We start from the raw sequence: 15239 nt of genomic DNA on the forward strand, positions 1-15239 counted from the left end.
CCATTCACAAATGCCAGGGTAAGACTCTAAAAACAGATATCATGGATAACTGGTAACTGCATTTTCTCTTATGAACAAAGTTTCGTTGCACTTTCCAGAGTTACATCCAATGTACAACAAATTATGTTTTTTTTTTGTTTGTTTTTTTTCCCTTGGAAACATTTACTTTGACCATAAAAGGGTTAGCTGCAAGAGTGATAGAACGACAGGTTAATTGTATCAATATGTGTGACCTACTTAATGCCTAGATTGATACTTTGTTGTAGTTGAAATTTCTATCAACCCACAGGCAGTCCTGATAGTGATAGAGTGCCACAGTTAAATGTATCAACCTGTGCCTCCTAATAATGGTCTAGTTCAGGGGCTGGTGCCCCTCCTTGTTTTTGTTCCAACTGTTCCCTAAATTACTTAATTGGACCAATTAAGCTTCCAATAAGCACGTAATTGGACCAATTAAGTAATTTAGGGTACAGTAGGAACAAAAACCAAGAGGGAAACACGCCCTCCAGGACGAGGATTGAGGACACCGGCCCTCCAGGACGAGGATTGAGGAACCCTGCTAGCAGGTTCATTGCTCCATATCACCAGATTTTATATTGCACCCTTTTTAATTCAAACACGTCATGAATCCCTCCTATTGTTTCTTGCTAATTCTGCGTGTGTTACATGCTTCTTCTGGCAGGGTGTATTTATTTTATGAAACAAGCAGTGTGTAGTGTAGTGACTACATCTTCCTTACAGTGCGTGTAAAGCAGTGGTGCACAACTCGGTCCTGGAGGGCCGGTGTCCCTGCAGGTTTTTATTACAACTGCACCCTAAAGTACTTTATTGGACCTTACTAGAAGCTTAATTGGTGCAGTTAACTAATTTAGCAAAAACCAGGAGGGACATAGGCCCTCCATAGCCTGAGTTGTGCACCACTGGTGTAAAGCGATCAGTTTTGTTCAGGGAATGTACAGCTAGAAACATGTTTCAGCTCGTTTCATCATCATCATTGGTTTAACAATGTTAATTACAGCTTTAAAGGCAGGTAGAGAGTAGCAAGCCTAATTATAAACAACCTGTCTTGCATTTTGTGTTTACCCACAGCTAAGTTTGAGATAAGAATGTGCTAAATAAAAATAAAATAAATAGAAAAAAACACAAAGAAACTTGCTGTGCCCTCTACTACCATCCCAAAGTGGACTCTGATAAGCAATGGAATGTCCGTTTTTGCACACAAATGGAGGGTTCTGAAACTCCAGGAGCAATTAGAGAGCTGCTTATGCTGCCAGCATACCACCTTGCAAGACCTAGGTGGTTTAGAACCCCCTTTACCATACCAGACAGATTGCCCTTCTCACCCTTTTGAGGATGATTGACTGGATCTTAAAACACTGTGAACTCCCAAAATTACCATACCCCTAGTTTTAAAAAGCTCTTTATTTAATTGAAAGATAATACTTTGGATATATATAGCGCCTTTCATCCCATAGCGCCCAAAGCTCTTTACACGAGGCAGCTATTCTGTGCCAGCACACTGACACAGTAGTTAAAGTGAGAGAAGTGAGGAATTGCTTGGCCAATTGAACTACAGGAGAAAATTTAGGTAGGCCAGATTTTAAGTGTCTGAATTGTAGTTTAGCCATTATATTTGCATAGTCTAACTATTTGTACATTATCTATGGCCTACAGTTTAAATGACCAGGAATACATAAGGAACACTTTACCAATACAAGTATTTATGTTAAGTTGTTGAAGGGCACTGGTCTCTAAGCATGACTATATTGTAGCGATCCTGTGGGGGAGGGGAGAGAATAAGGATAGTGTAGAGAGTGTGTATGCGTGCAGGGGTTGCACGGTGGTGTGTGCATGTGTGCGTGCAGAGGGGTTGCACGGTGGTGTATGCATGTGTGCGTGCAGAGGGGTTGCACGGTGGTGTGTGCGTGTGTGCAGAGGGGTTGCACGGTGGTGTTTGCATGCGTGCAGAGGGGTTGCACGGTGGTGTGTGCGTGCGTGCGTGCATGCGTGCAGTGGGGTTGCATGGTGGTGTGTGCGTGCTTGCAGGGGGGTTGCACGGTGGTGTGTGCATGTGTGCAGAGGGGTTGCATGGTGAGGGGGTCCAAATTGAGTTGGCACCCGGGACCACCACCTCTTCCTCTGCTTTTGTTGCAGCTGTCTCTTTCCCATCCTCCTCTTTCCTCCACAAATAATAATAAAGACCAAAAAACTGCAGTACCCTTTCTGGCCTTTGTCCAGGATGCGCTGGCGATCCCACGCTGGACATGACGTGTACCAGGATGGCATGTATGGTGACATAAGGCCAGAATGCAGGAACCAAAACACGGCAATGTACTGCAAGGCAAAGGCGCGTGGTGCACTGTTTATTTAAATAATACAAAAATAAAATAAGTTTTAACAAAAAGACACAGCTCACTAGCAAAATAAGAGATACACAAAAACACAATCCTAATGGTCTGGCGGGGCAGTAGCCTTCACGGCTCCTATAAGTTTTGTTTACTTTTGTTTCTCTTTCTCCTCTCTCGCTCCCGTTCCTCCTCTGAACACCCACCTCGAGTGCAGAGAGCTGCAGGCTTTTATACCATGGCCGAGGGGTTTAACTAGCTAGTAATTATTCTGTTACCCCTCGGCCACAATCTGCATGAGTTTATTAATTACACTGGCAGGGGAAGAGCTGGCAACCTTGCCTCTGCCAGAACATATTCAAATAAATAAAAACAAAACAGACTGTGTTTTGGCGTCATATAAATACAATAAATCACAAAAAAACTAACTATCAATAGGAAACTATTCAAAATTTCCACCTATAATAAACACTATTAAAAACAATATTCATAATATAAAATAATAACAATCCTTCTTAGAGCATTATAGCTTGTGTAGCCTCTCCCAAGTCAACGCCAATCTTGCTGAGCCATACCAACGAGTCCTGGAAAGATTGTGAATGGCATTTTTGACCTGAACACATCAGATCCCTGCTACTTATTACTCTCTTAACTTGTCTGTCTGTTTATTTACCATACACATTTTCTAACATCTTTCCCTTGCTTTATTCATTATTTGATGAAGTAAAAAAGAACTGATATCTATAACAAAAACAATTTGAAAAACCCAACAGCCATTTTAAGTGGTGATATCAAACACAAAAGCCCAAGTTAGTAGAAGCAATTGGGGCAGTCTTGTTAAGCATCAAGCAAATAGGCCCAGTTGGAAAGGTGCTGGGGCCCAAGATTCTCACAATTGTTGCTTCTAACTTGGCTTCATTTTTTGATCACTCCACTTTACATTGAAATGCTTTTTGTACAACGTCAAGTGGATTGTGAACATTCCCTTATCAGCTCAAAAGTCACATCTGCAACAAAAAACATTGACAATGCACAACCAAAAAAAATACTCCAACACTCCAGCCCTGGATCGACAATGCCTGCCCCATCAACTGTCACGGGTAGGGGACAAGTAAGAAGGTACTGTAGTAAGAGTAGAGAACGTGAGTAACGGATAATAACCAGGAACAAGTAGTAGAACGGTAACAACCTTTATATACAGTTCAAGAAAGTTCATCAAAACATGGCACTCATACCCGATTTATAGACAGGTCTACACGGGACTAGATGGACACGGATGGACGTACAACAGGCACACAGAAACATTGGAAACAATTGTAAAATAATATATATATATATTATATAGATATATATATGTCTATATCATATATATATATCATATTATATGGGTCGGGCCTCTAGCTCCGTACCCGTGATCGTGAGGTCTGGGCTGTAGCACGACAACGGAATTGATAATTGCAACGATTACTATTATTCCACGTGTTGTAAGTGCACAGGCTACACCCCTGGGGGGGGGTGTTAGTTAGCTATGTGGAGGTTCTGGGAGAGTTTACAGATGGGAGAGCAGTAGTGGAGGTTGTGTGTGGGTGTCTGTGGGTGTCTCACGTGGTGGTGGTGATGGAATGGTTTGCTGGAAACGACCTGCCTAACTCAGGGTTTATCCTGGTCCCCAAATATCTACCCCAAGCGCGGGGGGTCCTGGGGGGAAAAAGGACTCCCGGACCTCCAGGGGAGCGGTTCAGGACTTGAACCACCGGCGGCCGCCTCGTGTCACTACCCCCCCCCACCCTGGTTACCAACCAACCCCCGGAGGAGGGAGTTTTTTGGGAGGAGGGGGAGTGGGTGAAACTAGATTGACAGAAAAAGAATTCTGAGAGATAACAAGAAAATGTGTTTCTGCATGCAGGAATGCAGGAGTGAGGATACAAAAGAGACAGAGAGAGCTGCAGGATAGAATTGAGGGTTTTTAGTGGGTTTTCTTGTTATGATGGTGTGGTCTGGCCCAAACAGGGACCATTAGGCTTGTTGCTTTCCCTGAATCAACGACTTAAAAAAGACCAAGCCTTTTTGTCGAGTACACCCTGTCAGTGAGTCGGGCTTTGTAAACAAATAATGTACTTTACTATCTTTCTGCCGTGTTTTCCTGTCTGCTTCCACTCGCCCACCGCAGCTTCAGCCTAATGCCCCCCCCCCCCCGGCTTCCTGCTTGGAAGCCTAATAAAATTTTAAAAAAACTATATGAACATAATTTCAATATTTTATTCAATAGTCAAATAAACTACAAAATGATATCGCAGAATGCTACTGGAAGCCTATAACAGCAGTACAATGTTATATTTCAAAATGTCTAATTTTTCAATGTGTCAGTTTTTTGTTAAATATATGGAAATATATGGTGTGTAATTTAATATATTCATGTAACTGTAATAACTTGAAGCAGATGTTTATCTTGTAGAGAAAGGTGGTTTTATTAGAGATACACAAGGTACTGTTTACATGCTGATTGCAATGATCTTGAACCAGGAACCGGAAACCAGAATATTGACCTTAGTATGATTGGCAGGGGGAAGGGACGATAAACTCAACTACTTTCTTAAAAGATCTTGCCATACAACATCAAAACATGTATCAATGTCCTTTCTCTTTTATCTTTCTTGTGAACAATGGAACAGAACATTCTTTAACAAACCTATGCCTAGGAGGTTTGGGGTAGACTGACCAAACTCCAGGTGATTGCTAGGGGGTTATTCTGCCCCTTGTTCTCCGTGGCAATCACTCTAAACTAAGGCTTCAGAAATCAAGTCTCTGGGGTGCTCTGCGGGAACGGTCAGAGCAACTGAGCTGTTCTGGAGGAGGTTCTGGAATAGGATTGATCTGACCTTGGCTTGCTTCAACAGGAACAGCACTGGAACTGGCTGGTGGGTTGTTCATCAATTCACAGGACAATTCAACCTCAACTTGGAAAGACAACAGACCTGTTTCATTGGTGATGGTTCCTGGTATCCACCGCGGACCGTTTCCAAAATATTGCAGGTACACAGGGTCTCCTGTCTTAAATGTATGAGTATTACTGCGCTGGTGATTTGCTTGATTTGCTTTTTGAGTGCTCTGCTTGCGTCTCACCTTCCCCTCCAAATTAGGAAACATCAAATCCAGACATGTTCTCCAGCGATGCCTCATCAGCAGCTCCGACGGTGTAGATCCAGTAGTAATTTGAGGTGTTGTGCAATAACTCAGAAGGAACCTTGAAAGACGAGACTCTAAAGTACTGGCAGACAACTTCATCATTCATGCACATAACCTTTCAATGGTTGCAGCTCAAGTTGGCATTTTTACTTCAAAGATCTCCAGCCACTTTGAATGTACATCAATGAGCAACAGGAACATAGTGCTTAAGAAAGGACCTACATAATCAAGATGCAGTCTTACCCATTCACGGCCTGCCCATTCCCATAGGTGAAGTTGAGCTGTAACAGGCAGTTTTTTGAGTTGTTGGCAAGGGGGACATTGCCTAACTCTGTGCTCAATGTCGCTGTCTATGCCTGGCCACCAGACATAACTGCGGGCCAACGCTTTCATCCTTGACACTCGACACTCACATCCTTGACACTTTGGAACTCCACAATAAGATTCCTTCTTGACAGCTCAATTCAGTGCCTCTGGAATAAAATGGACGCAGGTCATCAGACACAAGTATTTTTGGCCAGCCTTGCAAAACATAGCCTTTGACTTTGGACAGGAGGGGGTCTCTGTACAGCACATACAGGAAATGAATCCAAGAAATTCAGTAACAGCACTAATTCTTGTGGAAAAGGTGTGTTAGTTGGAGAATCGGACAACGGGAGACGGCTGAACGCATCTGCATTCGCTATGTCCGAACCAGGATGGTACATGAACGTGTATTCATAAGCTGATAACGTCAAGATCCAACATTGGATTCTAACTGAAGCTATCAGTGAAATAGTTTTGTCTTCGCCGAATAAACCTGTCAGCGGCTTATGGTCAGACACAATTGTGAAATGTCTTCCATGCAGGTATTGGTGGAACTTTTTGACACCAAATACAATTAAGAGACCTTCTTTCTCCAGCTGAGTGTAGCCTTTTTCAGCTTCAGGGAGTGTTCTGGATACATAACCAATTGGCCTGTCCGACACGTCTTCCATGAGATGCGATAGTACGGCTCCTATGCCATAGGGGGATGCGTCGCATGTCAACACTAATTCCTTCTGTGGGTCATAATGTACCACCAAGCATGAAGAATAGAGCAGTTCTTTGGATGTTTGGAATGCTTCTTGCTTTGAACCCCAAGACCAGCGATGATTCTTTCTCAGCAGCAGGTGTAGCGGTGCCAGCACAGTAGACAGATTCAGTAAGAAATGACTAATAATTTATCATGCCCAAATATGATTTGAGTTCCGTCACATTACGGGGTGGTGGTGCGTGTTTAATGGCCTGGACTTTTTCTTCAACTGGATGAAGCCCCAAGGCGTCCACTCTATGGCACAGGTATGTGACTTCAGGTGCTTGGAATGTACATTTGTCTCACTTCAGACGCACGTCCGCTTCCACAAATCTTTTCAATGCTTCATCAAGGTTGACTAAATGTTCAGCTACTGTCTGACCAGTGTTGAGGACATCATCCAAGTACACGACAACACGTGGGATTCCCTGCAGCAGACTCTCCATGGTTCCCTGGAAAATTGCACACACTGATGAAATGCCAAAAGGCAACCGAGTGTACTGGTAAAGGCCTTTGTGAGTATTCATCGTCACATACTCTCTTGACGTGTCGTCCAATTCCAGCTGCTGGTAAGTATGACTCATGTCTAGCTTGGAATATGACTTGCCTCCTGCCAATGTGGCGTACAGGTCATCAATTTGGGAAATGGGGTATTTGTCTAATTTTGCTGCTCTGTTAACTGTCAGTTTGTAATTACCACAGTCGTATGGTTAGGTCTTGTTTGACAACTGGGACGATGGGCACAGCCCACTCTAAAAACTGAACAGGCTGGATTATTCCCAACTTTTCTAACCTACACAACTCTGCTTCCACTCTCTCTTTCAGTGAATAAGGCACTGGTCTGGCCTTGAAGAAACATGGTTTTGCCTAGGGATCTATGTGAATCTTAGCTTGTTTGTAACCCCTCAGTTTTCCTAGTTTGTCTTGAAAAACAGTGCCATATTTCTGTAAGAGCTCTTGAATTCCATCAGACTTCAATTAGAATATTTATGACCAATCCAATTTAATTTTTTGAAGCCAATCTTTTCTCAAAAGACTTGCCCCCTCCGCCTCTATGATCATAATAGGAAGGTGGGCTCTCTGTTTCTTGTAGCATACTGGAACACCCTTTACATGAATGGGCTCTATCTTCTCGGTGTTGTGCCAGTGCACTCCAACTTCACTAGCATGCTTCCTTCATTGAGTTATTTGAATGTCTGCTCCCCAACTACTGTAGCTGAAGCACCAGTGTCCACCTCCATCTTTAATTGCTTACCATTCACCTGCACTGTCACTGCAATAGGGTCAACTTTAATAGCACTCACATGATACAGCGGCTACACACCTTCAACATCAGTTTTAGTATTCTGTGTGGACTCAATTAGATTAGCTCGCTGCTGATTAAACTTCCCTGCTGGCTTATGTTTTGTTCTGCACTGTTTAGCCAGGTGCCCTCTCTTGTGGCAGTAACTGCACTCTGTTTCTTTGAATCTCCATATGTCTGCTATGGTTTATATGATATGGTTTCCTCCACATCTATAACAAGCACACACTTTGTCAGCTGACGTATGGTGTTGAGGCTTCTGAATGTGACATTTAGCATACTGAAAATCAGCTGGGCTACTTTTTTCTCTGTGTTCAAGTGCAGGCTTTCGTCTAAGGTGATGCACAGAGCAATTGTTTACGTTCTGCTAATCTTTCGAATCTTTTGCAACACTCTCAATTGCAAGATTCTGTACAACGCAAATCATGCCAAAATAAAAACAAATCTAAAAATCTAAAATATATTATTTATTTTACATTAGATCATTTATAAAATTCATCAATGATTAGTTGTGACATTTTAAATTTTCATATTTTTTTCACTACCTAAAAATCCACTTTCCCAGCTCCTCCTCTATATCCTCTGGCTGCAGTCTGCCCGGGTGCTACATCACAACATGATGAAGTCTCCAGCACTGACAGACAGCACTGAGAACGACTCAGAGAGGCACAGTGCAAGTACTCAACAAGCTTTAAAAAAAAATACATGCTGCTCATTTCAATACAATTTAGACATAGGCATTGTTTTTAGCACAGCTTAGCATTTTGGTGTATATTTATTTAAATCGTACATTAAAATCACCACACACCAGATTTAATTGTACAGTCAAGTCTCATTAGAGCTCAGATTACACAATTTTTTTTTTTGTACTTAAGATATGTACACGTTTGCTACACTGCTATTATCCGGGGCAGTTTACAAATGCAGGCACAAATACAAGCATGGACAATGCACAAAGTTACATGTGGCGCAATATTTAGTCATGTATGTCATAATACAGCAATGATATCACACTATCATTTTTCATTAGTTGTAGAATTGTGATTAATTTACAAGACAAATCCTCCAGTTGGTTGCCCAGTAAGGACGGTGCAGTCTTGTCTCTGGGATGCTACATACTGGGGTCAGGATACTTGTTCCCATAAAGTTATTTATTTTCAAATTAATGAACTTTAAATGCTAAACCCATGAAAATAATTTCCCCACACCAAGTTACTGACTGCACTGACAGCCCGAGTTAAACAGACACCAGAGAAGCCTCTGTGACGTGTCTTGCATCACTGCCCACTTTGACAAAATCAGAGTGCAAGAGAATTGGAGTGCAATTTTTACCATTTGAAATGCATGCTCTTAAGAGTAATACACAGAACAGTAATTACACAGGGATCCATAATGCAAGGATTACATTTTTTTTTCCTCAGGTGTGAAAAGTCCCATTGAACAAGGTCTTTAAGGTTTCTCTCCGCTATGAATTCGCTGGTGGTATTTAAGGTTGTGTTTAAAACGAAAACTCTTCCCACAGTCAGAGCAACGATATGGTTTCTCTCCTGTGTGAATTCGCTGGTGTTTTTTCAGGTTTCCAGACTGACTGAAACTCTTCCCACAGTCAGAGCAGCAATACGGTTTTTCTCCTTTGTGAATTTGCTGGTGTAAAACAAGACTTCCTGACCGACTGAATCTCTTCCCACAGTTACAGCAGCAATAAGGTTTCTCTCCTCTGTGAATTCGCTGATGTGAAGTAAGGCTGTTTGACCGACTGAAACTCTTCCCACAATCTGAGCAGCGATATGGTTTCTCTCCTGTGTGAATTACCTGGTGTGCTTTCACATTTCCCGAGTGACTGAAACTCTTCCCACAGACAGAGCAGTGATACGGTTTCTCTCCTCTGTGAATTTGCTGGTGTTTTTTCAAGTTTCCGGACTGACTGAAACTCTTCCCACAGTCAGAGCAGAGATATGGTCTCTCTCCTGTGTGAGTTCGCTGGTGTGAAACAAGGCTGCCTGACAGACTGAAACTTTTTCCACAGTCAGAGCAGTGAAATGGTTTCTCTCCTGTGTGAAGTTGCTGGTGTTTTTTCATGTTTCCTGAGTGACTGAAACTCTTCCCACAGTCAGAGCAGTGATATCGTTTCTCTTTTTTGTAAACTCGCTGGTGTATTTTAAAATGCCCTAACTGGGTGAAACTTTTCAAACTATCAGGATATTCTCCATTGCCCGCCCTCGCTTTTGCTGCTGGGCTGGATCCTAGAAAATATGAACAGAAAAGAAAGTAAGAGGGACTGTGTGAACAGGATGGCTGTTGGTGACGTTAGGCCAAGAAATGCAGGACACAGGAGTGGCGAGTGAATTGTGCTTCTGTGCTGGTTTATTCTAAATAAACAGTTTAAACAACATGAAACACTTTCACAAAACAGCTCACCTAGCAAAATAAAGGTTTACACAAAAATGACTCACAAGCACGAAACACTGACACTCCAAATACCGTGCTGGTGCTTCCAGCACAAATAACATTTGTTATTATGTTTACCTCCTCTCTCTACTCCTGTTCTCCATTCTGAACACCCAAACCTGAGTGAATGATCTATGCATCTATATATACAGCTGTGCTGGGATTCAATTACTAATTAATCATTCACTTGAATCCCAGCACGTGAACCAGTTTTTGTGCCCACATACTAATACACATTTGATATGCATGTGAAGTGATTGTGCAATCCCTGTGCCTAAATACAAACATACATTTTAACAGCACTCATGCTACATAGCCCAATTTATACACCCTGCACCACTATATCTACACCAACAACACTCACCTTGACTGCATTTTGAATGGGACTGCCTATCTTCCTTTCCACCTCCTTCTGTGCTGTTGGGAGAGCCTTCCTCTCCAGCACCTTGCTCTCTCACGCAGATTCTCTCCAGCACCACACTACACTCCTGCAGGCGTACAGGCTCCAGCTCAGGGATGTCTGGTTTGAAGGGGAGAAGTTCAAGTTCAGGGAACTCCTCTTTAATCTGGACAGATTCCATCTTCACTCTGTCCATGACAGCACATAGGATTCTCTTTAGCAACTGCTGGTGAAAAAAAAATAAAAATAAAAAAATAAAGGATATATTTAAATAAAGTAAAGGCCATTCAAGGGGCCAACAAAATATGGCCTATAGCAGGGGTGGCTTTATTATCGAAGGGACAGACTTTCTTTTATTAAGTTTGTAATACCAGTGGAATTTATCCATCTAACCTGTACAACAGGTGTCGGCAACCTTTTCAATGATGCGTGCCAGTTTCTGATTTATATAAAAAAAATTATGACCCGCATGCCATACATCAGTTTCCTGTTATCAATTTTTTTCAACATTTTTACACATTTCACCTTTGCATTCTAATATGCACTGTACACACATCTTAACCAGGTTTAGTGTGATTCCTGTTAAAGGGTTTCCCTGCTGATCATTTTACACATTTATCCTTTGCATTTTATCAAGCTCTGAAGGCTACACACATCTTAACATCCACACATGTAGTTATTACTGTCCAAGGCTACAAGCTTTTCCCTGCAGGGCATTTTTACACATATCAATTTATATTGTCATTTTATCATGTTTATCGCATCTTTACCGGATTAGTGTGATCCTTGTCCCTGCTTCTCTCTGCTGAGCTGTGAGATCTGTGGCCTGTATCTCATCACCTTGAGCATCACACATGCCTCAGAGTGGTCCGTTGTTAGACAGCTGCGAGAGGGGCCGAGCACTGACTTCATGTGGGAAAATATCTGCTCACAGAGATAGGTTGATCCGAATGCTGTCATCAAAGCAAATGCAATGTTCTTCAGAAAGATGAACTTATCTGGCAGCGATGTCCAACAGGTTAGAATGAAGGCTCTGTGATCCCTCTCAGTCGTTTCCAGCAGCCTCCATAGCTCTGTGAACTTGGACTCCCATAATGATGAGTCATTTAACTGAATCAGCTGCATTTCAAAGTCCTCAACACCCAGCCACTGAAACACAGATAAATCCAACTCGCTCTTGACATAGCTGTCGGGTTTGATCAAAAAAGAAATCATAGGTCCATATCGCTGGAAATCTTGAAATCTGTGAGAGACTCGGCCTCCAGCCCCTGCGTGTATATTCCAATGTCAGTGGCACTGCGTTGACAGCTCCCTCAGGTGCTTGAAGTAGCAGGAAGTGGCATTAGCAATGTCCCTTGAATAGATGGATAGTTTAGCAACAAATGCCTTCCATGTCTCATAAGTGCCCCGCTCCTGTGTGTATTTTGTGTTGTATGTTGTGTGTTAATGTTGGTGTACAATCATTGGTACATGGGATAAAACGGGTCTGTGTAACACGAGTGTTTAAAATGTATATTTGTATTTAGGCACGAGGATTGCATAGCACTTCACGTGCAAGTAAAATGTAATAATATGTGGAGCACGGGGAATTGCACTTTATTAATTCACGTGCAGTTGTACCGCGACTCCAATTGAATGATTGATTAGCAATCGAGTCTCAGTACAGCTGCATAAAAGCAGCATGTTTTCACTCACTCTGGGTTGTGTGTTCGATGAGTGGAGAATGGGATTGGAGATGGAGGTAATAATAATAATAATAATAATAGTTAAAATATCAGCTCACCGTGTTTGTCTGTGTAGTCCGTTTTGTTTATCTCTTTAATTTGGCAAAAGTGCCATGTCCTGTGTTTTTTTTTTTGTTACAACCTTTTTATTTACTGTTCTGTTCATTCATTAAATGCTGAGCGAAACCAATCGCTCAGCTCCACCCAACTCCACCTCTCTGTTGTTTATTTCCTGGTTCCTGTTTCTGGTCTGACGTCACCCACTGCAGCCGTCTTTGTGACAGTCCAATACAGTTTGGCCCGTGCCCTGCAGGTGTAGGTTGAGCTCATTAAGGTGCCCTGTGATGTCGGTTAGAAACATGAGTTCAACAAGCCATTTCTCGTCATCCAGCTCTGGGTAGTTTTTCATCTTCTCTGTGAGAATGGTTTAGATGCAATCGAGACCTTTCACAAACCTCTCCAATATCTTCCCGCAACTTAGCCACCTAACATTGCTGTGAGGAGGGATATCCTTGTGTGCGCTGTCCATCTCCTCCAGCAGGGATTGAAACTGTCTGTGTCAAAGAAGAGCGAGCAACAAAGAAATTGACTACTTTCACCACGGTAGCCATCACAGTGTTAAGATCAGAGTTAGAAATCTTTGCGCAAAGATTTTCCTGGTGAATGATGCAGTGGAATTTCAGGATGGGGTGTCCTATTTTATCCTCAATAATCTTAGAAAACCCCTTATGTTTTCCAACCATTGCAGGAGCGCCATCTGTTGTTACAGCGAATATTTTGCCAATGTCAATCCTCACTCCTCAAAATGTTCAACAAACATTGTGGCAACGTCCTCTCCCCTCGTACTTCCATGCATAGGCTTTAAGCAACACAGTTTCTCTCTTACTGTCTCCGAGTCACAGTATCTTCCAACAACTTCCAGGCGTGCAATGTCATTAATGTCGGTACTTTCATCAAGGGCCATGCTAAACACCCCAGCATCTTTAAGTGCCACTGTTCGCTGCTTGCTTACAGTCTCTGCCATTTCAATAATGTGCCTTTCAACACTCCTGGCAGATATTGGCATGTCTTTTATCTTAGAGATGATTGTGTCCTTGCTCGGTAAACCATCAAACAAAACCTCAGAACTACTGAGGAAAGCCTCCTTAATAAATTCCCCATCGGTCAATGGTTTTCCATGTTTAGCAATGCACTCAGCAACTTTATAACTTCCCTCTGTAGCTTGATTTTTGCTGACGCTCAGATTCTTAATTACACTGCTTTGTTTTCCGTACCTAGCCACTGCCCTCTTGTTTGTTTCATCCTTGAAGTTTTTCTCATATCTCATTTAGAAATGTCGGCGTACACTTGATGTTCTGCAAACAACGCTCTCACAGCAGAAAGCATAGACAGCGCGGTTCTTTTGTAAAATAAATCCTAACTCATTTGTCCAAGAGGAGTTGAATGAACGTATATCCAACTTCGCTTTCTTAGCAGATGCCATGGTCCCTTACAGATAAAACAAAAACGACTGCATTGATAGCTAATCACATCTGGGAAAATATACCGTGGGAAAATGGGAAGTGACGAGCGAGGTTGAACTTGGTGATGTTACAGTGCCGCTGCACCAATGCGTGCAGCCTATTAAGAACATAAGAACATAAGAAAGTTTACAAACGAGGAGGAGGCCATTCAGCCCATCTTGCTCGTTTGGTTGTTAGTAGCTTATTGATCCCAAAATCTCATCAAGCAGCTTCTTGAAGGATCCCAGGGTGTCAGCTTCAACAACATTACTGGGGAGTTGATTCCAGACCCTTGCAATTCTCTGTGTAAAAAAGTGCCTCCTATTTTCTGTTCTGAATGCCCCTTTGTCTAATCTCCATTTGTGACCCCTGGTCCTTGTTTCTTTTTTCAGGCTGAAAAAGTCCCTTGGGTCGACACTGTCAATACCTTTTAGTATTGACAGTGGCTATCTATTGGCTAATTGTGATTGACAGCTCGATCGTGCATCTATTCCTGCCGGAAATTCTTTTTTGGTTTTTTTTTTACAATTGTGCTCATTTTTTATTCTGCGTGCCAAGGATAACCACCGTGTGTGCCAACTCTGGCTCGCGTGCAAGGGGTTGCCGACCCCTGCTGTAGAGTCTGGTTTGGAGAATAATGGATGAATTTTGATGAGTTGAAAATGATTGTTTGTTTTTTTGTTTTTAAATTACATCTGACTGAAAGAGGCTTTCTATGGATGTTGCGGCAAGCTACACAGTGTCCACAGGACAAACTAAAAATAGAAAATAAAGTAGTGTAATGCTTCAGGAATTTAAAGTACATTTTAAAATACTATGACTATTATATGTATAGTTATACTTTACAATTAAATTATCATTGTAAATGTCTTAACAATGAGTCATTTTTTATTTTCCATTATACAAATAATATGACAGTTACTAGGACACCTGTGCACAATAAAAACCCACCCAACAAAACATTATCCAACCACTGATTAGCCCTGTTGTTTTTGCAGCCAATATTTTGCAGCCAATTCAAATATAGTAAGAATAAGACGCTGAATCCAACGTCGCAAGTGTTCACCACCCCCCAGCCTTTTTTTAAGTTCTACAAGGAATAAATGATGTCAGCTTAGTAAACAAGTACGTACGTATTTCTCTTTATTACTTTAAACAGTGTTCTAAGTTTATTAAAAATTACATAATTTAATTGAGTTTACTGAAAACATCATACTTTAGAGCTCCTTAATTCATATCAGAAAGTCGCTGTGTGATTAAGTATTCTGTGATTTGTT

General features: G+C 41.9%; 1 protein-coding gene across 1 annotated transcript; it reads right to left on the reverse strand.

Moving 5' to 3' along the window:
* Positions 1 to 8467: 8467 nt before the first annotated feature.
* Positions 8468 to 12183, reverse strand: LOC121298827 (zinc finger protein 239-like). Its single transcript, XM_041226071.1, has 2 exons — positions 10701 to 12183; positions 8468 to 10131 (listed from the first exon to the last, which is right to left on the reverse strand). The coding sequence occupies exons 1-2, from the start codon at positions 10930 to 10932 to the stop codon at positions 9338 to 9340; spliced, it is 1026 nt and encodes a 341-aa protein (XP_041082005.1). The 5' UTR covers positions 10933 to 12183; the 3' UTR covers positions 8468 to 9337.
* Between the last annotated feature and the right edge of the window lie 3056 nt (positions 12184 to 15239).

This window comes from Polyodon spathula, chromosome 24 (genome assembly GCF_017654505.1).
Source record: "Polyodon spathula isolate WHYD16114869_AA chromosome 24, ASM1765450v1, whole genome shotgun sequence".
Taxonomy (NCBI): domain Eukaryota; kingdom Metazoa; phylum Chordata; class Actinopteri; order Acipenseriformes; family Polyodontidae; genus Polyodon; species Polyodon spathula.